This window comes from Lagenorhynchus albirostris, chromosome X (assembly GCF_949774975.1).
Source record: "Lagenorhynchus albirostris chromosome X, mLagAlb1.1, whole genome shotgun sequence".
In the NCBI taxonomy this organism is placed as follows: domain Eukaryota; kingdom Metazoa; phylum Chordata; class Mammalia; order Artiodactyla; family Delphinidae; genus Lagenorhynchus; species Lagenorhynchus albirostris.
Genome location: NC_083116.1, coordinates 95435428 through 95462795, shown reverse-complemented (window position 1 = coordinate 95462795; position 27368 = coordinate 95435428). Strand labels below are relative to the sequence as shown.

General features: G+C 37.9%; 2 protein-coding genes across 15 annotated transcripts in view; one reads left to right on the top strand and one right to left on the bottom strand.

The window, feature by feature from the left end:
• The window catches only part of CASK (calcium/calmodulin dependent serine protein kinase), a 387591-nt gene that overhangs the window by 143200 nt on the left and 217023 nt on the right, over window positions 1-27368 (bottom strand). The gene's annotated exons all lie outside the window — the stretch shown is intronic.
• On the top strand, window positions 1364-8625 carry GPR34 (G protein-coupled receptor 34). Of its 3 annotated transcripts, XM_060137179.1 has the most exons (4): window positions 1364-1425; window positions 2069-2160; window positions 5594-5699; window positions 6359-8625. In XM_060137179.1, exon 4 carries the CDS (start codon window positions 6450-6452, stop codon window positions 7572-7574), a length of 1125 nt encoding a protein of 374 aa, XP_059993162.1. In that variant the 5' UTR covers window positions 1364-1425; window positions 2069-2160; window positions 5594-5699; window positions 6359-6449; the 3' UTR covers window positions 7575-8625. The 3 variants fall into 3 exon arrangements, with proteins under 3 accessions (XP_059993162.1, XP_059993163.1, XP_059993164.1); XM_060137180.1 differs by lacking the exon at window positions 5594-5699; XM_060137181.1 differs by lacking the exons at window positions 2069-2160; window positions 5594-5699 and having other exon boundaries at window positions 1381-1425.

Below are 27368 nucleotides of genomic sequence, written 5' to 3'. Positions count from 1 at the left end.
TTCATCATGGTGCTAAAAAGGAGAGAATACTATCACAAATTTCATCTAACCCTAAAATTATAAGATTGTTTTAGAAAATAAATCCAAGGCCTTAAGGGAATACATGAAAATATACTAAAATAACACACAGATCAAATAAACCTTTTAAAAAATAATAAAATAATTCATTACTCATGTTACTATAATGCAATACAGGTGTCGACTTAAAAAAAATGCACGGGCTTCCCTGGTGGCGCAGTGGTTGAGAGTCCACCTGCCGATGCAGGGGACACGGGTTCGTGCCCCGGTCCGGGAAGATCCCACATGCCGCAGAGCGGCTGGGCCCGTGAGCCATGGACGCTGAGCCTGCGCGTCCGGAGCCTGTGCTCTGCAACAGGAGAGGCCACAGCAGTGAGAGGCCCGGGTACCGGGGGAAAAAAAAAAAAAAAAAAAAAGCACAACGTGAGAGTTGCGAGTTACGTTTTATTGGGGGCAAAATGAGGACTGCAGCCTGGGAGACAGCATCCCAGATAGCTCTGAGAAACTGCTCCAAAGAGACAGGGGGGAAGGTCAGTGATTTTGGTGAAGGGGGAATACATACAATCAAGCACATATTTTTTACAAAAGGTTTCTGCTAGTCTCATGCAGGTTACTGCTAGTCACGAGGAGCAGACGTCACCATGAAGGATTTTAGTGTTTCTCTAGATATGAGATACAAGAATTGGGCTCATTACAATTGTCTCCTGAAAATATCTAACTATCTGAAGCCCTGTTCTGCCAGTTTTTCCCAGAGCACAGAGGGCCTCATTTCAGCTCTCCACCCTGAACTTTCAGGGCTTGTTGAAAGTCAGCAGCTGCAGCAGCACATGATTTAATCCTTGTAGAGGTAGATGGCAAGTGCCAATGGAAAATGCCAATTTTTTGTTGACACAGGAATGCCACTTTATGTGATTGTTAGTTTCTAAAATGAATCCAGAAAGAAAGAGAAATTAAATGCTTGTGCTTTAAAAGTACATGTAGCATATTATGTATCATTAGGTAGGAGAAACAGAAAAATGCATATTTCTGCTTAGAATTTATAACCTTTATGCGGGGGGAAGGAGGGAAAACTTTTCACAATTGTCCAAGTGGAAGGTATTCATAGAAAAGATATAAATAATTTCTCAAAGTTAAGTGTCGATTAAGCTTAAAGATAAAGTTGTTGCATAGTGGTAGGGTTTTTTTTTTTTAATATTTTCACAAGGAGTCTAAGGGTTGTCATATTGAAAAAAGAAAGAAAAGAGAAAAAACACACCTACCACCACATGCAAATATAAAAAATAAAAAGACAACCCCAACCAATTGCACCACAACCGGATGGAGGAACCCAGCTGACACACCAAGACGAGTCTCTGTGTCTAGGGAATCTTGGGGTTCAGCTCCTTTTACTTCAAGAGAGCCTGAACTGTGAGTATGCCTTGATTTCAACTGCATAATGATCCGTTTTTTTTAAGTTTCATTCTGATTATCTGAGTAATATAAATGAAACCTGCTTCATGGTGACTAGCAACACTTTGTTTCTAGAAACCTGAGTAAACTGAATGATACCTCTGCCGTGACTTGACTTAAAATGAGGCTGTCTTCTTAGTTACTTGAAGTACTTTAGGACATGAGATATTTACGCTCATACTATCAATACTGTCACATTGTTTATACTGTATTTTGTGTACTGCCACAAAGACTTGCAGATCTACTTGAATCAATTAAAAGTTATTTTCATATGCAACAAATTTTATTTCCAGTGTATTATAAGTGATCTGTAACTTATTAACTTTATTAAGTTATGCTGACTCCCTATTTTCAATAATAGTATTTTCTTTATTATATGATTTCTATTTTATGGTAATTTACCAGACCAATTAAATTTTAAGTTTCGTGTTTCAGAAGTTAATATAGTGAATATTAGAGAAAAGAAAAAGCAAAATACCCTTTAGTGAATTCACCTAAAATTAAAAAATGTTTTAGCTACAGTTAAATTGATAACAAAAGCTAATGTACTACTAATATTCTTTCTAAAGTAACATGCTTTCAATTTTCACTTTGTATGCAGAAATTAGTGCAATTTTTAAAGCATGGCCTGAATGATTCAGTGATTATCAAGTCAAACTACAAACGTAAACGGCTGCTACCACTGCCAACTAGGTATGTATTTTAACATAGCAATGTGATGTTTTCACAAACATACCCAAACTGCATTTAAAAAGCTTTTGCTCATTGGAGGCCACAGTGGAATCTGTCGGGTCCTGCCCTCTAATACAGAAGCTCCTGTAGGAGCCAGCTGAAAAATTACAGGCAAGGGGAGGGTGGTGCTGGTGGGTACAATGCAGCACTAATACAGGGTTGCGAACTTCAGGATTTGTCAAGTCACAACATTAAAAACCATTAACCATCTACTATCAGAAAACCACTGTGACCACTTCACACCAGTCACAACTAATGTCCACTAGGAAACTGGTTCCTATGTGAATGCAGTGGTTTGTTTCCTATCTTCACTGGCCATTCTTAACAAATCAAGTAAGTAGTTTTTAAAACATCAGTAAATGGCCTTAGGAACAGCGAGTGATTGACACATTGTAAAGGAGGCAGAAATCAGCCATTAAGTTCCAAACAGAATCTAATCTGTTAATTTGTTAATAAATGACTGAACACTAGCCATTCAATACAGGGTTCTAAATGACAGCTACTACTACTATTTAAACAAATACATTCTTCTCTTTAAGCTTGAAAATAAAGCAAAACCAGAAAGGTTTATTGGTGATCTTGTACAACTATTATTTATTTATTTCATTTGCAGATTAGAGCTGAGGCAAATGGTTTCAGGCTACGTGCTTTGCGCTAATGGCTTTCTAGAAACATCTTGATAATGACAATCAGGCCTAGAAATAAGTTTGAAAAGATATGCTCTGGGGAATATGCAGAACATTCTGATGAATGATTTGTGATTCTGTAAACTCTGGACTTACTTACTTACTATAATGGACATAGCAAATAAAAAGGTTTGTACCTTTTCCAAAGAGGTAAAAGCTAGATGACAATCTTTCCTTAAAATCGCTAATGTGGATAATGCTAAAGGAATCATGTCAAAATGCCGCTGACAGAACTCATCATTAATAAAGAAAAGGCTGATCATATGTGATTAGGAGGAGTGAGGTTTGGTGAAAAGGATCATGGGCTCTAAAAGCTAGACAGATCTGAGTCTCAACTTGGGTACAGACATTTAAGAGCTCTGTGGTCATGGGTAACGATCAAAACATCTTTATCTTTCATTAATACCTACCTCACAAAGTTATTATAAGGATTATGTAAATGAAATAATATAAATGTGCTTAACACACTGTCTGGTACACAGCATATGCTAAATAAATATTAGTTACTGGTTCAGTCATCTAGCTCAAGGGTTCAATTCTGACTTCACATTAGAATCCCCTGAGGAGCTTTTAAAGGAAACCATTGCCTGGAGCCCATTCCAGACCAATTAAATCAGAAGATCTGGGGATGGAGCCAGGCATTGGTATCTTTAAAAAGCCCTCAAGAGGATTCTAATATGCAGCCGGGATTGAGAGCCACTGAGAGTCTCTTCTACAAAGTATCCAACTGTGGCAGTCTCAAAAAATCTTCCGTGGTAAAACCTTATTGCCTCCCCAAATAGATTGTTTCATTCTAAAAAAGCATTTCCTTAAAAGCAGGCAACATCTGTCTCTGCATTTTTACTCACTGGTCCTTCTTCTGCTTTCTGAAGACATACATTAGGAGGTGAAATGCTTTTCTCCATGGCCTTGAAAGTGTTCACATCTCCAGGTGCCTGTTTCCGTCCACTTGCTCCTCTGACATGATTTGGGCTCTTCCCCCCGCACTGGCTCTGTGGCCTTTTTTAAGTGTGCTGCTGAGGATGAAACACTGTATTCCAGGTGGAACCCTACCAGCTTAGGACAGTACCGATTAGTAGTGACAATCTTCGTTTAAGACACTCCATAGGTATGAAGTCAACCAAAGACAGGTTAGTTTTTGCTGCAGCCACGTCACACTGCGGACACAGCAACTGCAGTCAATTGCAATTGTGTTTTTGTTCATGTAGCTAAAGGCCTTCCTGTACTTGAATAGTTTATTTTAATATCCACATGTAGGACTTTACATACTTTTCTACTAAATTCCCTTTTTCATTCAACAGCATTTATTGTGCTAAACACTTGGTACACAGAGGCAAACAAAACAGACTTGTTTCCTAACCCTAATGGAGTTTTAAAATATAGCAATGGAGAAGAAAAAAAAAAACAAAACAAAAACTCTATGACCTTTAAAGTCATTTCAGCTGTCTGAGCTCTCAAAATCGTGTCACCTGTCATGCCTCAGCTCACTTTCATCAGTGACTATGAGATGTTTCTACCTGAGCCTCAGCCAATTCCCTATGTGACCACACAACACAGATCCCCTACAGGGGCCCTTCTCCTCTTCCTGGTAATCTACATTGCATTATCAGCTCCATTTGTGGCAGCCTGCCATTCTTCCTGGATTGCCCTTTCCTGTTTAGAATTTCAGATCACCAGAAACACGCGTGTAAGTTTCTATAAGCTTTGTGAAATCTGTCTCCGTGCAGTTGAGACACACGACAGACCAGGCTCAGTCCTCTTGCCTCCCTCCCTCCGTTGTCCTCGGCTCTGGCGACAGGCTCTTACCAGGGATTACATAACTTCCTCTTCACCAGTCAGTTCCTCTACCAAGGATTCGATTTCCCCCCTTGACAAAATTTTAAACAGGAATTTCACACTCTAATAAAATGGTTTCTTCTTGATCAAATTATAGGTAGTTTTAAGAAAGGCTAACTTCTTCCAAATGCTTTTCTCTGTGTATAAGGTCAAATCAGGAAATTGATTATGGTAATTCAAATCCACTGTACAGCATTCAAAGTTTAAATGCACACTCCTGAAAAAATATTTACCGAGAGCAGGGTCTCTGTCATTTTCACCTTCGTTTTCCAAGCAGTACTTAGCCAAGTGTGAGATATTCACTAAAACAAAATTAATCAAAAGGTGTTTTTTTTTAAAGCTAACTGTCATTGAACACTTATTATATTCCAGGGTAAACATAACACTTATTATGTTCCAGTTTTGTTGTTTGTAGAATGCATTTTTCCATTTCTACAAACAAAAAAACTAAGGCTTAGAAAAGATTAAGTTGTTGGCTGAAGGTCACAGAGTTAGTTAGGTCTGATTTTGATAACCTTGCCCTGAATGTCTTTATGACACCTCCTAAGAAGCTTCTGTAAAGAATTTGGGAAGTCACTCTAAGAAAGGAATGTGACAAGACCCTCTGGAATCCTCTCCTCACATCTCCTCTTTATGATGGCCTCTCAGACTGAACTCTTCACAGCAGCCAATGCCCAGCAAAGAGCCAGTAACAAATAGCACTGCTAACATTCTCTGCTGCCACACACAAGTGTAATTCACACACTATTTTACAAACAGTCTCACATGACCTAGCCCACGGAATATTTCAGCTGCAGTTACTTCCTTCCAAAATCTTGGTTTACACATCCTCTTTCCCATCTACATCATCACTCTATGTTCTATGCTTCTAGGTCAAGGAGACTCTCCAAGGTGCCTAACTGGCGGCTGTCACCACCTGACTTGGTTTTGTTTGGCTACTTTGCTCTCCTGTGCAGTGTTACGAGCCTGCCTAATGAGGCAAGTGCTGTGCTCTATTGGTCTGTTACGGTAATTGCATGCCCCCGTAGACAAGTGATTTTAATACCCTCAACTTGGTGTTAGGTTGAAAAGGAAGAAATTTAGGACTATTTCCCCTATTCCCACCATGGAATGAGAGACTGCCACAGTTTATCTGTCACATACCATGTGGCAACACGTGTCAAAATGAATGAATGCCACCTATGAGGGAAAGAGTCAAGGCAGGAAGCTGGACAGGGGCCAGCAGTGGGCCCAGCTCACTCATGTCTGTAACTACCTTTAGGGAAACTGACACTCATCTTTGAAAAATATGAGCTGTCATTTCACCTCCATCTCTATTCCCATAAAACTTCCCTAAAAGATGATTCCATAGTTCATATATTTATTTTAATATAATAAATGAAACAAACCTTGAACATTTATCATAGCATAGAAAAGGTCAGAGCAGGACATTCCACAAGATTCTACTATATGTGCTGCTTGTTTTGTGATACCATAATGCTGCTACATATATTGTGTAGATATCCAAATGGTCCAAAGTAGGATAAAAGGAAAGCTTCTCACAATGTCTGAAAATAAATCATTTACTATTTGTGCTTTGAGCTAAAGTAATTGTTATTAAAATAACAAGTGACTCAATGTTTGGCATTCTGTTGTAGGAGAAATCTGAAGACATAAAAGCTACAGTCAAGGAACATGTCATTTAGCACCTTCACTTTTTGATCCCTACAGAAGACAGTGAGAAGTCAGATGGTAACAATGACGACAACTTCAGTCAGCAGCTGGCCTTGCTCCTCCCAGGGAGTGCACTTTGTAACTAATCACAGCGTCCAATGGCCACACAACTTCTCAGGAGCCTCAAATTTTACTGCCTGTTCCATGGATGAAAAATTACTCTCTAATGTGTTAACAACATTCTACTCTGTTATTTTCATCGTGGGCCTCGTTGGAAACATAATTGCCCTCTATGTATTTCTGGGTATCCACCGCAAAAGGAATTCCATTCAGATTTACCTACTCAATGTAGCCATTGCAGACCTCTTACTTATCTTCTGCCTCCCTTTCCGAATAATGTATCACATTAACCAAAACAAGTGGACACTAGGTGTGATTCTTTGCAAGGTTGTGGGAACACTATTTTATATGAACATGTACATTAGCATTATTTTGCTTGGATTCATCAGTTTGGATCGCTACATAAAAATTAATCGGTCTATACAACAACGGAAGGCGATAACAACCAAACAGAGTATTTATGTTTGCTGTATAGTATGGATAATTGCCCTTGCTGGATTTTTAACTATGATTATTTTAACCCTTAAGAAAGGAGGTCATAATTCCACTATGTGTTTCCATTATAGAGATAAGCATAATGCAAAAGGAGAAGCAATTTTTAACTACATTCTTGTGGTAATGTTCTGGCTAATTTTCCTACTAATAATCCTTTCCTATATTAAGATTGGCAAGAATCTATTGAGGATTTCTAAAAGGAGGTCAAAATTTCCTAATTCTGGCAAATATGCCACTACAGCCCGGAATTCCTTTATTGTGCTTATCATTTTTACTGTATGTTTTGTTCCCTATCATGGCTTCCGATTTGTCTATATTTCTTCACAGCTAAATATGTCATCTTGCTATTGGAAGGAAATCGTTCACAAAACCAATGAGATCATGCTGGTTTTCTCATCTTTTAATAGCTGTTTAGATCCAGTCATGTATTTCCTGATGTCCAGTAACATTCGCAAAATAATGTGCCAACTTCTTTCTAGACGGTTTCAAGGGGAAGCAAGCAGGAGTGAAAGCACTTCAGAATTTAAACCAGGATACTCCCTGCATGATACATTCGCTACAGCTAAAATTCAGTCTACTTCTTAAAGCACTTACGGTAAACATATTAAAAAGAATGATAAAACACAGCCTAATTCCTTGAAGAACAAAAAATTATGAAACAAAGCTCTAGCATTTACAAAGCTTAGATCCTCCCAAAGTTCTTTGCTTATTTGTGATATTTCATTTGCTTAATTACAAAATATTTTAAGTGCAAGCTTACACTCACCACTAGATTTTAAATCTGTATATAAAATCTTTTAGGCTAACACTGTTAACATAGATTATAAAATTAAATGAAATTTATGGTTTTAACCACAGAATAATTAAAGAAAATGTTATAGTTTCTCAAGTCACTAAAGTAGCTATTCAAAATCAAGTACCTAATACTAATTTAAAGTGTGCTTAAAAGTTAACCGATTTGAGGACCGACTTAAAATGTCAGAAAATATGTTCATTGTCATTTAAAAAGCTTGTATAATTTGCCACTGTATTCATTTATGTCTAAACCTCTATTAACAGATGAAATAATAAAATTCTGATAAAAAATGAAATCACCCACTATCTATCACTGCTTAGTACAATAGGTGAGCTAAAATTCAATAGCCTAGCGACAGTACTTAAGACTGCACCTTACTTAAAACAGATTTATAAACAATTCGGCCATCGTGGACCATACACTTTGATAAAGTGAAATTGAAGATGTGTACACCCTGTGATCCAGCAAGTCCACTACGAGGTATACATCTTACAGAACCACTCAAACATGTATACAAGAAAACGTGTAAAGATGCTCAGTGACCTACTGCTCACAATACTAAACAAATGTAAACAACCTAAGTATAAGTATGCATCAGCAAAGGAATGGAGAAAAAAACTTCATCTGCATGCATCAACGTGGAGAATTGGCAAAAATAATGTTGAATAAAACCCAAAAACTGCAAAGGGGTATGTACCCTATGAGATCACTTATGTAAAATACAAAACCACATAAAACAATACCGTATTCTTTACAGATCTATACATATGCAATAAAAATATAAAACATACGTCATAATATACACAAGCATATATACCAACTTAAGGTTAACGGTTACATCTGGAGAGATTTGAAGCAAACATGGCAAAATATTAATAATGTCTGTTAAACCTGTGTGGTAATACGTGGGTATTTGTTATGTAATTTTTGGTATATATCTGAGTGTTTGAAATATTTCATAACAATAAAGAAAACCTGTAGGTTAGAATTAAAAGGAGCAAATTCTGAAATTTTCATGTATGTTCAAAAATAACTAGAGAGTAAGCTCTAAGAGAAAGGGCCCTTCGTATTTTTTTTAAAAATTTATCTTATTGAAGTATAGTTGATTTACAATGTTGTGTTAATTTCTGCTGTACAGCAAAGTGATTCAGTTATACACATATATATATACACATTCTTTTTCATATTCTTTTCCATTATGGTTTATCACAGGATATTGAATGTAGTTCCCTGTGCTATACAGTAGGATCTTGTTGTTTATCTATTCTACATATACTACTTTGTATCTGCTAATCCCAAACCCCCAATCCAGCCCTCCCTCATCCCAAGGGCAACCCCCTTGGCAACCACAAGTCTGTTCTCTATATCTGTCAGTCTGTTTCTGTATCGTAGGTAAATTCATTTGTGTCATATTTTAGATTCCACATGCAAGTGATATTATATGGCATCTGTCTTTCCGTTTCTGACTTACTTCCCTTAGTATGATAATCTCTAGGTCCATCCATGTTGCTGCAAATGGCATTATTTTATTCTTTTTTTATGGCTGAGTAGTATTCCATTGTGTGTGTGTGTGTGTGTGTGTGTGTGTGTGTGTGTGTGTGTGTGTGTATACCACATCTTCTTTATCCATTCATCTGTCGATGGACATTTAGGTTGTTTCCATGTCTTGGCTACTGTGCTGCTATGAACATAGGGGTGCATGTATCTTTTTGAATTATAGTTTTCTCTGGATATATGCCCAGGAGTGGGATTGCTGGATCATATGGCAACTCTATTTTTAGTTTTTTGAGGAACCTCCATACTGTTTTCCATAGTGGCTGCCCCAATTTACATTCCCACCAACAGTGTAAGAGGGTTTCAAAAGGGCCCTCATTCATCACTGACTACCAGAGCATAGTTGCATTGCCTAGCACAAAGAAGATCAATACATATTTGTTGAATAACTGAATGAACGAGTGAGTGAATGGATGGATGAACAAGAAGGGAAGGAGGGAGGGAAGGGGTGCTTAACAGAGCTGAAAAAGTAGGTTATTTTCCTAGTCAACGTATCTAGATATAGCTGCAGAAAACGTCATACAATTGTAATCAGGAGATGTCATTAAGGCAACCATTCTCAAGTTTGGCCAGCATTGTTCTTTTTTTTTTAACATCTTTATTGGAGTATTATTGCTTTACAATGGTGTGTTAGTTTTTGCTTTATAACAGTTTTTTGATTACACACAGAATCAGAATGCTGTTGACTTAATATGTAAAAGCCTGTTATGACAAACTGCAAGGATCCATTCATAAGTTTCTGTCACAGAGTATGAGAATTTTTTTTTTTATACTCAGAATACTTCTTCAAACTTCAGGTAGGCCACTGACTGGGAAATCAGTATTAAAGAGTATGAAGAATTTCGTTAGGGCTGAATTTATTTTAATGAGATTTGGATTGTATACAGTTAGTGTTCAGTTAGTTGTATTTCAGTAAGTGTACACAAATGGTTGAACAAACAATAGGTCAAAGCAGAATTATATTTAAAAAACAAGAAACATTTGAGAATAAAAATAGAAATTTGGGGCTTCACTGGTGGCGCAGTGGTTGAGAGTCTGCCTGCTGATGCAGGGGACACGGGTTCGTGCCCCGGTCCGGGAAGATCCCACATGCCGCGGAGTGGCTGGGCCCGTGAGCCATGGCTGCCGAGCCTGTGCGTCCGGAGCCTGTGCTCCGCAATGGGAGAGGCCACAACAGTGAGAGGCCCACATACCGCAAAAAAAAAAAAAAAAAAAAAAAAAAAAAAAAAATTTGCAGAAAAATCAGAGGCTCAGAAAAAAGTAATAAATTTTATATTAATTACTGTGCTCTGACAATCGTTAACAAATACCAAACTGAAATTCAGTATTTCTGTTTGTATAATTTAAAAATATGACAATACTGATTTTCTCTCATGTTTTCAAAATTAAAATCTTTTTTACATTATTGGTAAACATTTTATATCCCTACATGTGTCTATTGTAAACATACAGTTTGAATGGTTAAATTACATTATTATTATTACTAGTAGTAGTTTTATGGAACATTAAAAGAAACACATATACACTCATAATTCTAGAAGCTTTCTCATTATTTATATTAAATGAGATGATCCCTATAAAGCCCTGCACAATGGCATTCTTAAAAAAGTACACTGAGTCAATTCTTGCTATAATATTTGTGATAAAATAAATTTTATTGAAAGTCAACCTATCTATAAGCTCCTAACAGATTTTCTTTACCGACAGAAGTTTCACTAATAACATACCTTAGGGTAACCTGACTCCTGAGAATGTTACTAAATTTTTAGAAAAATTTGCTAAACTAAACAAATTTAAGGCTATTTATTACATATAATCTTTTATTTCTTATTGAGCATTGGTGTACACAAGTAGGAAACACTGTCCCTACCTCCCCCAAGCCAAGATTTAGTTCTAGAAGCATACAGAAAAGGGAAATTCAGAAGTATATACATATTCTCACCTTGCAAAAGATCTTGAGAACAAGTTTCTAAATAACATCTCACATATGCAAAACCAAACAAGGGCATAATTAACTGCCTGGTTGCAAGAGTAAGACCTAAATGCTGAGTTTTGCTGTTAGTTTTGGAAAAGTATTCTGTGCAGAGCTGGGTTTGATAGCAGTTGAATTTCTAAGATCAGGTCAATAGAAAAAGAAAATTCTGTTCTAGTACAGAAGGTTTTGTTTTCAACTTCTTTTTAAAATGGATTCTTCAGTCCTGCTGATATGAAAGTAGAACTAATATAATTACAGCTCTGTGAAGCAAAGCCTTACTGAAAAGTTATCCATAAGAGAAAAACAGCATGAAATAGAGTTCTCTCAACAGGCAGCCTGGATTGTGCAGAAACATGTTAACAGGCTAATTATTTTTTAGCCTTTTGAAGTATGAATGGAAACTTATTTTTATCAGATATTAAAATATATTCTTATCCTTCATTAAGGATAACACCGTGGAGCACATGCAAGGATAAACTTATCAATGGAACAGAATGCACAGCTCTACGCAGACCCTCAGTGATACATGAGAAGATTATATGACAAATTAATCACTCTCAACAGGGTAGGAGCAGGAACAAATCAGAGGGCAACCTAGGAGTCTGTTAGTCAAGATGTGCTAGAAGCTTGCAAAGTGGGGTTCAGTGAATTTTTTTTTAACATCTTTATTGGAGTATAATTGCTTTACAATGGTGTGTTAGTTTCTGCTGTTAAATGAATTTTTAAAAAGTTTGAGTGACTCTGATACACTTTCCTCCTTCAAAGAGAATCACTGCAAATAAAGGAGACATCGCAAAGAGCATAGGGGAAGAAAGAAATGAATTAATAAATAGTGCTGTGCTTATTTAAAATAAAAGCCAATTTATAGCCTTGCCTCATATCACACCAAAAAAATTATAACTGGATCAAAGAGTTAAATGTAAATAATGAATGCATTAAAAGACTTAAAAATATGTGACTAACTCATCTGTGGAAGGGAAAAGACTTCCTATTAATAAAATAGAAATAACCACAGGAAAAGATGCATAGATTTGACTTTTAAAAGTAGACTATTTTTTTGTCAAAAACCATAAACAAAAATAAAAGCAAAAGCATAAAGTGAGAAAAATATTCACAACAGATATGACATTTACTGGAGAGTTTTTAATGTCAGGCACCAACGGACACCATAAACTTCCAAAGAAACTTGTATTTTTGATCAGAAGAAAGCATTTGAATCTCAGAATATAATCTGAACTATGACAACTCGAATGAGATAGAAACTCTCAAAATGGACGATGCAGTGTCCTTTTTCGTAGCTACATGGCCCAGTTGAGAACACATTCCTATAAGTGGCTGCTATAGTGCCTCAGTTCAGTCTGGTTTTCAAATTAAGGCGTGGAGGACTGCTTGCGTGGTGGTAACAATAGACTCAGAGCTAAAATGGAAGTGCTAGGTTTGTCGTAAACTTCTATTTTGCCTCTTATTTCCCCCCTTCAAGTTTACATGCAACGGAACGGGAAGCAAAGTAAATATATATTTATGTACCTTTTACTGTGCTGGGTGCTCGCAATGCATTATTATCATTTACTCCTCATTGCATCGTGATTGAAGTATTTTCTGTATTTTACATATGAGGGGATGCAAGTTGGTAGACTTTTATTCCACAGGCATTGTCTCTGCTAAGACACTGCTTTTCGTTTTCATTTCATTCTGCCCAAGCACAATGGTAATTACTGAGATGTCTTTTGTTTTTTTAAAAAAACATAAATGGGTATTAATATGTATTTAGGGCAAAAAATTCTGCTTATTACTCATCAAAACTGTGTGATGTCAAAAGACCAAAATCTTAAAGAACTAGTTTTCTAGCTATCACACATTTGTACACTCTGTGAAAGCTCTGCCTGAAACATGGACAATAAAGCAGTACAAAAGCATACAGGTTGAATAGACAGAGAAAAAAAAAGAAATCCAATTAGAGCATCTCACCCTTATTAATTTTGCTTCTAGCCCAGGAAATGCATAAAGAACCATCATAAGATGAGCTTTGGAAATGGTTTCTAATTGTGGTTTGGATACAGGTATTGATGATGCATAGAATCTCTTTTTGTGTTAGTAAGCCATGCAAGTTATTCCAGGAGCAACAGTTAACTGTTACAGTTATACTCTGGTTTGGTAATTCCACATATAATAATTTTTTAGGTATAAAATATTTCAAACATACAAAAAAGTAAAAATACAACATAACAGGTAGCTAAGCACCCATCACCCAAATTGTGCAGATGTTAATGTTTTGGCCCTATTTGCTTAACTGTTCTCTTGTACCTATACATAATCCAAGAAGATATACTAAAGCTCATCCGGAGGTAGCCTCTTGCCTAAAGTTAGTGTATATCATTTTTTTTTTTTTTTTTTTTTTGTGGTATGCGGGCCTCTCACTGCTGTGGCCTCTCCCGTTGCGGAGCACAGGCTCCGGACACGCAGGCTCAGCGGCCATGGCTCACGGGCCCAGCCGCTCCGCGGCATGTGGGATCTTCCCGGACCGGGGCACGAACCCGTGTCCCCTGCATCGGCAGGCGGACTCCCAACCACTGCGCCACCAGGGAAGCCCAGTGTATATCATTTTGATGTACATGTTTATACTAACATTCGTAAGTGGCATGAATAACAACAATGTGCATTAGTTTTTGTTTTTAAAATTTAACAAATAGTATCTCACTAATACATCCTTTTGTAACTTTTTTCACTCAAATTATGTTTGTGTTGATAGATTCATTCGTTTTAACAGATGCATAGTGTTTTACTATGAGAATAAACAACAGTTCAATTCTCCATTTCTCCTAACAATGGGCCTTTAGGTGGTTTCCACTTTTTCACTATTAGAAACCACGCTCAAGCGAAGTCTTCTGTGTGCATGTGTGGAATTTTTCTATGGCTGACACCTAGAAGTAGAAATGCTTGGTTGTAAAGGGTATAAACATCTTCAGTTTATTTCAGTTGTGACAAATTGCTCTCCAAAGTGATTTTACCAATTTATACACCTATCCCACCACTAGTAAGATAAGAGTTTCTCTACCCACATCCTCACCAATACTTGGTTTTATCAGATTTACTAACTTTTGCCAATCTGGGAGGTGTGAAATGGCATCTCCCTATGGTTTTAATTTGTGCCTCCCTGACTGCCGGTGAAGTGGAGCAGCATCACCTCATGTTTCTTTTTTGCCCATTCATGTTTCTTCTTGGGTGAATCATCTATTCATATCTACACCATTTCCCCTTTTCCCTTTAATGAGTTGCTTTTATTCCTTTTTTTCTTTCAAATTGTTGAAATAATTCTTTATATATTATGTATACTAATCTTTTGTTCTTTATATGGGTTGCAAATAACTTCTACCAGTGTGGACTTGTCTTTTACTTTGCTTATGGTTTCTTTTGCCAGACACCATAAGGAAAGGAAGACGTTTTCTAATCAATGAATCTAGATGAACCCTGGCCTTCTGAAATATATACACCCCTCAAGGACCAAGCTAAAGAATTTGCAGATGAAATTATCTTACAATTAGACAGCTTGGCATTTCAGTCAGAAATAGTATAGTACATAGGAGTGCAAACGAGGTGCCCCCTGAAAACAAAAATGTTTTGAGACTTAATCTACAAAATTCAAACATCTCAATATTACAGATATGCAAATGATTTTAAAGGGATAGAAAGTCTCCTAGACCAGGAGCTGACCTGTTAAGTGTATCAATATATTTAAAGAAAGAATTGGCCATTCACCAGCAGGTAAGTGAGGGAAACTTGGAAGAAAAAGGGGGGTGGAGACTAGGAAGATGTTGGTATTGCCCACCCAGACAGAGTCCAGGGGAATAGTCTTAACCAATGGACCAAGAGTATTACCATCCCACTGGTAAAGCCATGGGGAGGATTATGGTGGCGCTGCATCCAATAGGTCTTCTTAGCCTACTGACATTAGACATTAAATAATGAACTGAGAGGCAGAATAATGGACAGGTTAATAGGGCAGCTGCTGCAACGACTGCCTGAGTTCAATTTCTGGCTCCACCACTTACTGTGTAACCTTGTACAAGCTCTCTTTCCTCTACTGAGAAAACAAAAATAACAGGAACACCTAACTTCTAGTGTTATGGAGACTAAACGAGTGAATAAATGTTCTTGGCCATTAGGAAACATTCAATATATGTTACTTACTGAAATACTCAAATGCCAAAGGAAAGACAGGGGAAATATATAAAATGGAATGGTCAGAAGCTGAAGATACACATCAGAACTAGGAAGATACACAGGGGAAGCTGACCTGGACCAAATGAGGTGGGGAAAGCACTCATAAAGGGTAATTTAACTTTAGCTTTCACTAATAACAGCAACGTCCAGGACAGGAGCTGCAGCAGACCCATGCTGTCAGAACCACACTCTGAAACTCGAGCAAGTAGAAGAGGAGAGGATGCCAGGAGAGGGACAGTTTCAAAGAATGGGATTACTTAGCCTTAAAGCAGAAGACTAAAAGAAAGGCATTAGAGCAAAAATATGCGTGTGTGTGTGTGTGTGTGTGTGTGTGTGTGTGTGTGTGTGTGTAGCCTCAGAGAGCAAGCAGAAAGAAGACCAGTGAAGGATGGGAGTTGCAAGCAGCATGTTTCACCAGACTGTAGAAGAGGCTTTTCTAACAATTGTAGATCTCAAATGCAATAGAAAGCCAGTGAGTTATTTGCTAGTAGAACTATTTCAATATAGTATGGATCCTCAGCAAGCTGGGAAGGCAGCAAAGCATTTCAAGCATTTAATAAAGTTTGGATTAGATGTTCCTTAGATCCCTTTAACAGAAGTTTTGGGTTTTACAGAACATTCAATACCTTAATAATGAGTGGCAACCAGGGGCCACCTGTGATCTTGTTGCTCCATCATGTTGTGCCCATACAGTCATGCCCTCAGGGCTATTCAGATGTGTGTGGCTGGGGGGCAGAGGAAGGAGGCTGCTTGCTGTATGGTCAATGGTCCCCAAGCAGTTCCCCAGAATCTTCTTTTGTAGCAGATTTGTCCCATGTCCCTTGCTCAGCACATCACAGGCGTTCATTAATATTTACTGCTAGAGGGCTTCCCTGGTGGCGCAGTGGTTAAGAGTCCGCCTGCCGATGAAGGGGACGTGGGTTCGTGCCCCGGTCCAGGAAGATCCCACGTGCCGCGGGGCGGCTGGGCCCGTAAGCCATGGCCGCTGAGCCTGCGCGTCCGGAGCCTATGCTCCGCAACGGGAGAGGCCACAACGGTGAGAGGCCCGCGTACCGCAAAAAAAAAAAAAAAAAAAAAAAAAAAAAAAATATATATATATATATATATAAAAATATATATATTTACTGCTAGAGAGACTGTTTAAACTCTATCTAAAATAAGTTGATGGATTCTGGGAGTTTTGTGACATTTGTTATGTTAGGTGCTCATTTCTTTGCTTTCTTACTGATACTTCGCTTTGTTATGCATAATCAGAGTGGTCAAACAGGTTATTGCACTGCATCCTGAAGCGGGGTCAAGGTACCTTCACTGTAAAACTGGCTCAATAGTATAAACTCAGGTGGGAATGGTAATCCCTCTGATGTGTGATATTTTTAAATTTTATCCAATGGCAAACTTCTAGACTAAAAAATATTAATGCCTTCCTTTAACACTGCTGGCAATACTGTTACAGGCCCTTTCCTGTTATACACATTTCCTTTCTATGTTTCCTGCCTCTTCTCATGTTCTATCACCTACCAAGATCTTCTAGTACCCCCAATACTTCCCCCTCTATTTTTTTTCCTTTCCTGTACTCAGCAGCACCTCTATCTCTTCCCCAGTTCAGTTTTATTTTCTGACTTTCTCTTTTAATTGCCTTTCTCGCAATTTAGTGTCCTCTTATGTGTTCCCTGATTTGTCAGAAGCAGAAATGCTTCATTATTTGGGTGGAAATTTCGTTTGTACTCAAAAGAAAAACAGTTTCCGCTATATTAAAAACAACTTTCAGCTGGTTGCAAAGGGAACTGATGAGGTTTGCATGCATGTTCATATTCAGTTCCCCTTTGTGGCCAGTGAGACTTGAAAAACACTGGAACACACAGGGTCAGCTCTTGTGCGGACTGATTATAGAGTTCCAAATATATGTGGCAAGTAGTGAGAGGTGTCAGCTAAATAAGTAACTGAGGGTCTCATGCTCTGATAGTTGGCATTTGTGATCCTGCAAATAACTAAACCTCCAGTAATAAGTACAACCTAGCATGGTGGGAGAAAAAACTACTAAAGGGGCAAGCTAGACTAAGCATCCCTCTGTATCCTTTTAGGCTCTAGTATTGGAGATCTCAATTAATTATCCCGTTCTTAGGATCAGATAAGCAGAAACAGACTTTTCTTCTAGTTTTACTGAAAAGCTAGATTAGTTCTGGAAATAGAAAAGGGCTATTAACAGAGGATAGAAAGTACAAAGGAAACAGCATGGATTCCTGATACTTTCAGTACATCTTTTAATACAAGAAATAATCAAAAGAAAATACAGCTCCAAGACTGAACTGAGGCACAGTGGGTATCCCTTTGCAAAGTTAACTTTTCTTTTTGGATGTTGTCCAAGAAGCAATGGACTCTGAGGTACACATACTATATTAATCCCAAAGGAAGAGCCAATGTACTGTACTTTGAGGAAAAAAATATAAAAATCTAGTTAGAACACTGCTATTGCAAGCACAGTAAAGAAAATGTGGTAGATTAAAATTCTCTGCAGCGGGACTTCCCTGATGGTGCAGTGGTTAAGAATCCGCCTGCCAATGCAGGGGACACGGGTTCGAGCCCTGATCCAGGAAGATCCCACATGCTGCAGAGCAACTAAGCCCCTGCGCCACAACTACTGAGCCTGCGCTCTAGAGCCCGTGCACCTAAAGACCGTGCTCCGCAACAAGAGAGCAACGAGACACCACCGCGACGGGAAGCCTGCGCACCACAACGAAGAGTAGCCCCCGCTCGCTGCAACTAGAGAAAGCCCATGCACAGCAAAGAAGACCCAACTCAGCCAAAAATAAATAAATAAAATAAATTAATTAATTAAAAAAAATTCTCTGCAGCTCTTCCCATCCAGAAGTGGAGTCTTTGCCCACCTCTTGAATCTGAGTAGGTATTGTGACTTGCTTTGACCAATAAATCGTGGTGAACACTATATGGCATCTAAGCAAGGCCTTAAGAGGCCTTGCAGCTTCCAGTTTTGTGCTCCTGGCACCCCAAGACCATCACGGTGTAAATAAACCCAGGATGAAAAATCACATGGAGATACTCAGCCCGCACAACCATCTCAGCTGAGGCTCCAGACATGAGAGAGACCATCATGGACCATCCAGCCTCAGCTGAGCTGCCAGATAACTAAGAAGCTGCATGAATGAATGACCCCAGGAGAGACTGACAGTAGAACTGCCTGGCTGAGCCCAGAACAAACTGCAGGATTGAGAACGAACAAACAGTTGTCATAAGCCACCAAGTCTGGTGGTGGTTTGGCATACAGCAATAGATAAATGATGCATATAAGATTAAATTAAAAATATGCATACCATTCATTTCTAAAAAGGTGACAACAAATATAGTAAGTAATTTCATTAACAAAAAAGACAATGCCTATGTTTTGCTTAAAGCTGTGTGTGTGTGTGTGTGTGTGTGTGTGTGTATGTGTGTATCTGGGTGTGAAAGAGAGAGGGAGAGAGATTTATTTTCCAAACCACTGCAGAGTGGAGAGTGGCAGGGTTATTGAAGATTTAGTAACGAACCATGAGTTGTCAGAGATAACAAGCATATGCTGCATGATGAGGCAACTGGTTAGGTGGTATCTTAACAGGAGGGGATCTGTGTAGTTTAAGTTGACAGAAAGAAGTTACTACAGTGGAGGATAAAGGTGACTTCTCCTATGCTTTCTTCATTAGGTAAAATACACTTTAAATTACACTTGTTGATAGACATGACATGTCGTTTTCATTACAAGCCTTTTAGTATTATTTGACTATTAAAAACTATGTCCATGAATTGCTATGATTAAAAAAAAAGTTAAGAAAAACTAAAGATATGAGAAAAACTTTCGCATACTAAAATGTCAGACTTTCTTTTTACCACTAGGATAATTGTAATTGTGAATGATTTTACAAAGGTGACTCTTGTGATAATCACTAGTACAAAACAAAACGAAATCTCCAAAGGACATAGCCTATTAAAGGCAGATGAGTGTCAATGGGTTTTCAGCTTAAGGACAGAAATCCATTGTCCATACAATTATTTTTATTCTATCAAGTTTAAAGTTTTTTTCAGCTACTAAGACAAAGAATCACTTTGTTAGAGCTTAAAAAAACTAAACTTTTAAATTGTTCTAAGTTTCTAGCTGGAAAATAGTGCAAGGCGGGCAGCTTATGCTTCAGCCTTTAACAGCAAAAGAGGTTTAACTAGGGCTGGTAATAGATTGCCCTCTGCTGGTCAAAGCGTCGCCAAAGAAATGATTCTCTACAGACATTTTCTGTGTTAAAATGTACTGTGGTTTCTTCTTTCCAATTTTCTCTACCAGATACTTCTGGCGATATGGAACTCCAGAGAACTTATATTTCCTGGCTTCAATATTTTATTTGTAAGTTTATTAAAACAATACACTTTAGGCGGGCTTTTTGATGGAGGAGGAAGAAGAGAGCACATGGTAATATTAGAAACTATACCATATATACAATTTGAGAACTATCTAATAAGACACCAACACTTGTTTAGAGTGATACCTTAAAATGACTACTTCAAGTCTAATATATCTCTGTCAAAACATTATAAAGACGCAACCACCAATATAAGCAATGATTCAGGCAAGGACCATCAATGAATGCTAAAATCCACTGGGTTGAAAGGGGAAAAAATATATTCAGAGAGTCTCAAAATATGACCATCAGATTACTTATCAATTACAGAGGGGAAAAGTACTAGTACAATGGAGAGTTGGCAGCAATTAATAAATTTCCAGATTGAAAAGTGATACATTTTTGGTCACCAGGGACACTGGTCACCTTTATCTAAAACAATAATCCAGATTCTGGTAGTAGCTAAGAATATGGGATCTGAAGTCACACTACCTGGGTTCAAATATAGGCCCTACAATACACCAGTTACATTACCATCAACAAGTTATTTATCCTCTATGGACCTAAACCTACTCATCTAGAAAATGATAGTAATAATGGTATCCATCTGAGAGATATCTTAACTAAATATCTTAACAATTAAGTGAATATATATAAAAGCACTTCAGTGGTTGTCATTTATTATTATTATAAATTTTCTAAAAGTGGTTCTCAGGAAAGCTTGTTACTTCAATACTTGGGGTTCTTAATAAAAGAAAGTAAATATAGACACTAATAGGTACAGGATGTAAGACCTCAGATACCCAACTCTTCCTCATCTTCCTTTGACATCTCTTTTTTTCCCCTTGAATAAAGATAGTGACATGGAGCAGGAGATTTAACCTCAAGACAATTTTATCTAGAAATCCCAAAGAAGTGATTGGTAATAAAATGTCCAGGAAATGGTCTTGAGAAGAAAGGGGCAGTGGTGAGGTTTCTGGGCACTGATATATGTCGTCTTTTTAACTCCTTAAATCTCATTGCAAGTCATAATCCAAGGTGCATGTATGTGTTTTGTACCTGTGGCAATACAATGGCCTAAATTATTTTTAGAATTCTATAATCAAATGCTTCATTTTCAGAAATTTTAATCTACTTTTGGCTTTTCAAAGAACCTGAAAAAAAAAAGGTAGGTTCTGAAGCATGATATGAACCAAACTTGACTGACTCAAAGATGCTGAAATTCAAAATCTGACTGTCCTCAAAAATATCTTTGCCTCATCTAATCCAATGCTAAAGTTTCCCTTTCCCTAAACCTACTAATTTCCCATCTGTTTTCCAATTGCCACTTCTGAGGTCATTCCAATTCTAATGACTGTCACCATGTTTCTATGGTGTGCATTTCTAGAAGAAAATGTCTATCCAGTGCATTCAAGCCGATAGGGAAAGACAAAAGCCAAAGGTGAAGTATAGTGAAACTCTGATTGGCAGGTCCATTTAGTCATTAGAGCTTTCTTACAAAGCTAATCACTTTTCTGTGCTATTATAAATTTACAAACTTTGGACTTTAATTTCTGCTGTTTTTTAATAGTTCTTGAGGAAAATACTCCCATGGTTTGCTGAGAAACCAGCTCGTAGCAGCAAGTAGAGGATCTTCACACCCTGATTAAGGGTGGGACAGCCATGATTATAGCTGCTCGTGGTAGACTGCGAGGGCCTGAGCACAGTGCAACTGGAGACAGAGACAGGGCTGTGGCCAGACACCACATCCTGAAGAGAGCGGGGGTGCTCAGAGAACCTTGAACAAACCACAGCTTTGAGTAACAGGTCTCTGCTTCACTCCTCCTAAAGGTAACTACTGGCTCGGGTGGGTAATGAACTGGATAAAGGCTTCCACTGCACCCCAACCCCAACTCCCCCTTGAAGAAATAATTATCTTTTGAATGTGAAGTTCTAATGTGAACTACATAAGGCACGTCTTCTCTTCCTGCACACCAGCCTCCCAACGCTCTGAACTTCTGATGGGTCAGATAGAGTGCTTAAAAGGCCAACTGTCTCCATTTTAGAAGACACTAGCTTGGGTAGCCCCAAATAACTGTCTAGTTGAAGCACAATGATTCAGGTATGACTGAGCTGTCCTGTGTCTTCTGGGTTCTGGCTCTGAGGCAAGTTGAAAAGGGACCCTATCCTAACCCCAGTAATCCGTCAGGAAAGCTCTCATGCACCCCTGCTGAATACAGCTCACCATGGATTGTCAAAGTAAATTATAGCATGCCCGCCCTTTGAACCTCAAACATCTCAAAAGCAGGAAACTTCGTACAAGGCAGGACTTACACTCTGGGGAACTACTCTAACACCTCAAGGAGTAAATCATAAGGGTCTGAGCAGAACACTTAGGAAGCCAGTATTTGGCAATGATATAGGAAGTAATTAGAATGGTTAGGAAAGAGCATTTAGACCCGGAAACAGAAGCAGAACTTTGAAGAGGAGAAGCATGGGAAAGATGAATGAGAACCAAAGAAAACTGTAGGTGACCTAAATGAGAAAAGTCCAAGGGGCCACTTTTACACAGAACTTGCAATTCTTGAAATTTCTGCCTGACAAGTTGTATTTCTGTTAATTTTGTATTCTCTGACATTTACACCTTTTACCAATTGCAATAATACTTCCCAGTATGTTAGGAAAATATAAATAAAACTTTCCTTATATTTCAATTAGGGAACTCAAAATCACTTAAATCATAAAGAATTTATACTGATATTGATGGGATAAAAATTAGCTTACTGAAATCCAAAGTTTTCAAAGAAAGAAAAAAATTGGGCTTGATTTCTTCCAGTCAATTCTGCTACTTAAGAGTCTAGAAACCCTGTCTGAAATTAAAAGTATTCAAAACTTGATTCCAGTTTACTTACCATAAGGTACCCTTATCGACTCTAGAGAAAAACCAGTAATTTCTGCTAAGGTAGAGGGTGAGGTTGAAAAAAAACCAAACATGTGCCTTGAAGTTAATTTACTAGTTGTGTCACCTTGGGCATGCTATTTAACATCTTTGAGACTCAATTTCCTCATGTGTAAAACGGGGCTACCACCACCCAGCGCTAGGGCTCTTATTATATGTAAAATGTTCTGCCTGGTACTGGCACAGGATTGTTGCTCACCATGCATTCTCTTCTCTTTCCTTTCGGTTCCTTTGGACTCTAAGATCCACTCTGATTTAGTTTTCTCCCTTTCTAACTCATAGAGCACTTAAAGTCTGTACCACACATCACATATTAATCTGAATCTTGGCTTGCTTCTGGAACCACTCCTGAATTTCCAGAGACCCTAAATTAGCTTGTGGTTGATATACTTCTGTGACTTCCACATGCCACTAGAAACACAGTAGGAACTCCAATAAATATTTGTGAATTGCACTGTTTAAGAAAAATACAGGGCTTCCCTGGCGGCGCAGTGGTTGAGAGTCCGCCTGCCGATGCAGGGGACACGGGTTCGTGCCCCGGTCTGGGAAGATCGCACATGCTGCAGAGCAGCTGGGCCCGTGAGCCATGGCCACCAAGCCTGCGCGTCCGGAGCCTGTGCTCCGCAACGGGAGAGGCCACAATAGTGAGAGGCCCGTGTACCGCAAAAAAAAAAAAAAAAAAAGAAAAGAAAACTACAGAGCACTAAAAAAAAATCAAAATAGAGGAAGAAATGGCGAACATTACACCTATCCAGGCATTCTTGCCCGATAAATTATCAGTCATCTGACCATCGTTTTAAGCAGTACTTCTGACTCTTCTTTGGTTCAATGGTTGAGTGACATCTGTGGTAGCCAGCTTCCAAGATGGCTCCCAAAGACCATCACCTCCTGATATTTATCCCTCCCACACTGAATCACTGATGGCTTTGAGCGACCAACAGAATACTGCAGAAGTGACAGTGTTGACTTTAGAGGCTAGATCAAAAACAGGCATTGCAACTATGGCCTTGCTCTCTTTAATTACTTGCTCTGTGAGGACAGATGGCTGCATGACCTTGGGCAACTTATGCAACTTTTCTGAGGTTCACTTTTCCTCACCTTTAAAATGAAGATATTTATTTCATAGTATTTAACAGGGTATTGTGAAGACTGAATAAGACATGCATATAAAGCACGTAACAGGATGCGTGGCACATAATAGGCTTTCATTAAATGTGGCTAATACTGGTGTGGTGGTGGTAGTGGTGGTGGTAGAAGCTGCAGTAGCAGCAACTGATTGGCTGTGAGATGTGAAGGAAAGAGAGGAATCAAGGATGATTCCTAGGTTTTTGGCTTGAATAACTGAAGAAGTGATGGTGTCATCTACTGACTTCGGGGACAATAGAAGATAAGTTGTGGAGAGTAAGGACATTCTTTTTTCTTGGACCCAAGGTACTTATTAAGCCTCAAACAGGTAATACTAAAATTATCTTTCAATCACTTATAAACAGGATTCCTTTTCCATTCTTTCTTCTCTAAATTATTTTGAAGTGTTTTTTTGTTCTAAATAATTCCTTCCTGGAACATGAAAAATTGTTGAAGTAAAAATGATAGGAATTCCAGAGGTCAAATTACTCTGCAGTCAATGGCCATGTACCCCTGGATGAACCACTGTTCTTAATTAAATGATGGCAAGCACTGCAAATGCAAAGATGAATAACAGCAGAACAAAATCCAGACACTCAGGTAGTCCTCACTTTTGTTTTACAGAGAAGTATTAGCAAACATTAGGAAGGATATATGCAATCAACAAGAAATAAGATAAGCATCAGGGGTTATGAGAATTGGCAAAGTACGTTTCTTAATTTTAAATGAAGATGTACTGATAACTAAAGTGCTCGAGCTTGATGAAATTAGATTTCTGTTCCCATTCTCAGACTCCCACTGGTTTAACTACCCAAGGAAGGGTAATGTGTGATGCAGGTCTGGCTCCTCAGCTGTACACACTTAGCTTTCATTTAGTTAACAGTTCATAGACTGATTAAACAATACTATACATAAAATTGGTTTCACAATTCTTTATATTGTAATGTAACTATTGATTTTATTTGAGGCATATTTGGTCTTCGGATTCTGGCGCTTTCCAGGATTCCCCAAATTCATTATGAAATACTCCAAACAATGTACTACTTTGAATCTGAATCGAGGCAGCACAGGACAATTTGAAGTAGAATAAGTTAGTTCATTAGTTAACCAAGATGAGACCCACACCCCTGAATGCACTGCTCTGGGCCTCACTTCTTTATCCCCCAGCTCTATGATATTTGATTCCAGTAACCTGCTAAAGTAAGAAAACTTTGCATTTAGTTTCTCTTTATTTGTGATAAAGTTGAATTGCAAATAAGCCATCCACAACGATTTTACAGACAGGTTTGTACCAATATTTTACTGGGTTACTATGGAGTGGTTCCCTCTACCACTGTATTGTACAAAACTAACTAGTCGTGGGGATTAAACCTTTGAACTTAACTTCTGCCAAGCATGCTAATGAAGTTAAATGAGGTGTACCGGTTCATGAAATAATCAAAAGGAAGCACAGTATATATACTGTCCACTAATTTCCTCCCACTATAGAAATAGAGAAATGAGTTTGGTTTTTTTTTTGAGAAGGTAGTTGCTACATTTACCGTTAACTACTGAATTTCTTCAATACTCTGTTTAATTTCCTTTTCTTCCCACTGCAGTTCGTGTCATGCAAGAATCTATTCACGCTGACTAAAACTGAAAGATAATGGAAGAGTGATGATCAGAGAATTTAAAATCTGAAATTTAGCATCACCACCCTGAACAACAGAGCCTTGGTTGGCATAAACTACTCATACAGGTAAGACTGATCACTTTTAATTTAAAAGTTAACTCTATAAAAACTCTAACAGGACTAAACTTTAAGTTTTGAAAGCTGATCATTAAGAAAGGTCAGCATATTAATTATGTAGATAATCGTTAGTAATTGAAGTTAGAATTGTAGACTTCTTTCATTTGTCAAATTAGCAGAGGCACAATGTGTTACAGGAGTGATTCAAGACAAGACAATCTGCTGAGAGGAATGCAGTCTTGTACACATTTTCTAGAGAGCAATCCTGTATATATAATGTGATTGTTATTTGAGTTTTTAAGCTTTAGAGTATTTTCTAAATTTTAGAAAATAATTATCTAGCAGTTTTATAATCAAACTTTACTTTTAAAGGAGAGGTACACAGTAGATACAAATTTGATGTTTGGGAAGCTAAAGATGGTCAACTAGTTGTCATTTGTTATAGTGAAGGTTCCTATAGAGTTTCGATGTCATCTGTCTGATAAAGCCAGCCTCTGTGAAAGTCTTTTTACCCCTCTTCTGTTCTGAAGCATTTGCTAGTAGAAAAGCAAGGCAATGGTAATGAATAATATGAGATAACAGATGCTCTATGTGGTGGTCTAGTTTTAAAAAAAAAAGGAATACTATCCATTAATACAGAAGCACCACCTTTACAGATTTTAGTACATAATGCATTATCTACACAAGGCAGCGGCTAGTGTTTTTAACATCATCATAAAAGGAAGCTCCATTCCTTATGTAATATAAAAATTTACTTTGATCAGATAATTTTTTCTTAAGAAATAAACTGGCTAATTTCACTGACTGATTTTTTTTAAACATCTTTATTGGAGTATAATTGCTTTACATTGCTGTGTTAGTTTCTGCTGTATAACAAAGTGAATCAGCTGTATGTACACATATATCCCCATACCTCCTCCCTCTTGCATCTCCCTCCCACCCTCCCTATCCCCCCCACTAGGTGGACACAAAGCACTGAGCTGATCTCCCTGTGCTATTCGGCTGCTTCCCACTAGCTATCTATTTTACATTTGGTAGTGTATATATGTCCATGCCACTCTCTCACTGCATCCCTGATTGCTCTTTTCATGGGCAAGGTTAGTCCATTAATATTTATTTTGATGATTTCTATAATCTTGCTTTTTAAAAATATTTATTCCATATTTTAATTGATTTTTTCCTTCATTTTTGTTCCATCCCCCCACCCCCCCAGTAAATTAGAATTTCAGCATTCTATTCCTATTTTTTAGGTGGTTACCTTGAAATTTTGTCATGCATGTTTAACTCGACATATACTAAAGTGAAACAGTATGTTAATCCCACTCCCAAAGAATACAAAGGCACTGGAACATCAAGTTAGATCCCACTCTTGACTTGCGTATTATTCTTGTCCAGCACTTTCGTTCTGTCCTGTTTTAAATCCACAAATTTGAAATTACTCTTAAAATACATGACTATTTTGGTTTGGATTTACATAAATGTTTACGATTTTATTTGCTCATCATTCCTTTTTGCATTGCAGACCATCCTTTGGGGAGCATTTTTCTTTCTTCCTAAACTACATCCTTTAAAGTTCCTTTAGTGATAGTCTCTTGTTGATAAGTTCCCTCAGGTGGTGTTTATCTGTAAATATTTCATTTCAGCCTCAATCTTTTTTTTTAA

Bases quoted from the DNA above. Each gene is read 5' to 3' on its own strand.
- GPR34 (XM_060137180.1), top strand. From the start codon at position 6,450: ATGGTAACAATGACGACAACTTCAGTCAGCAGCTGGCCTTGCTCCTCC.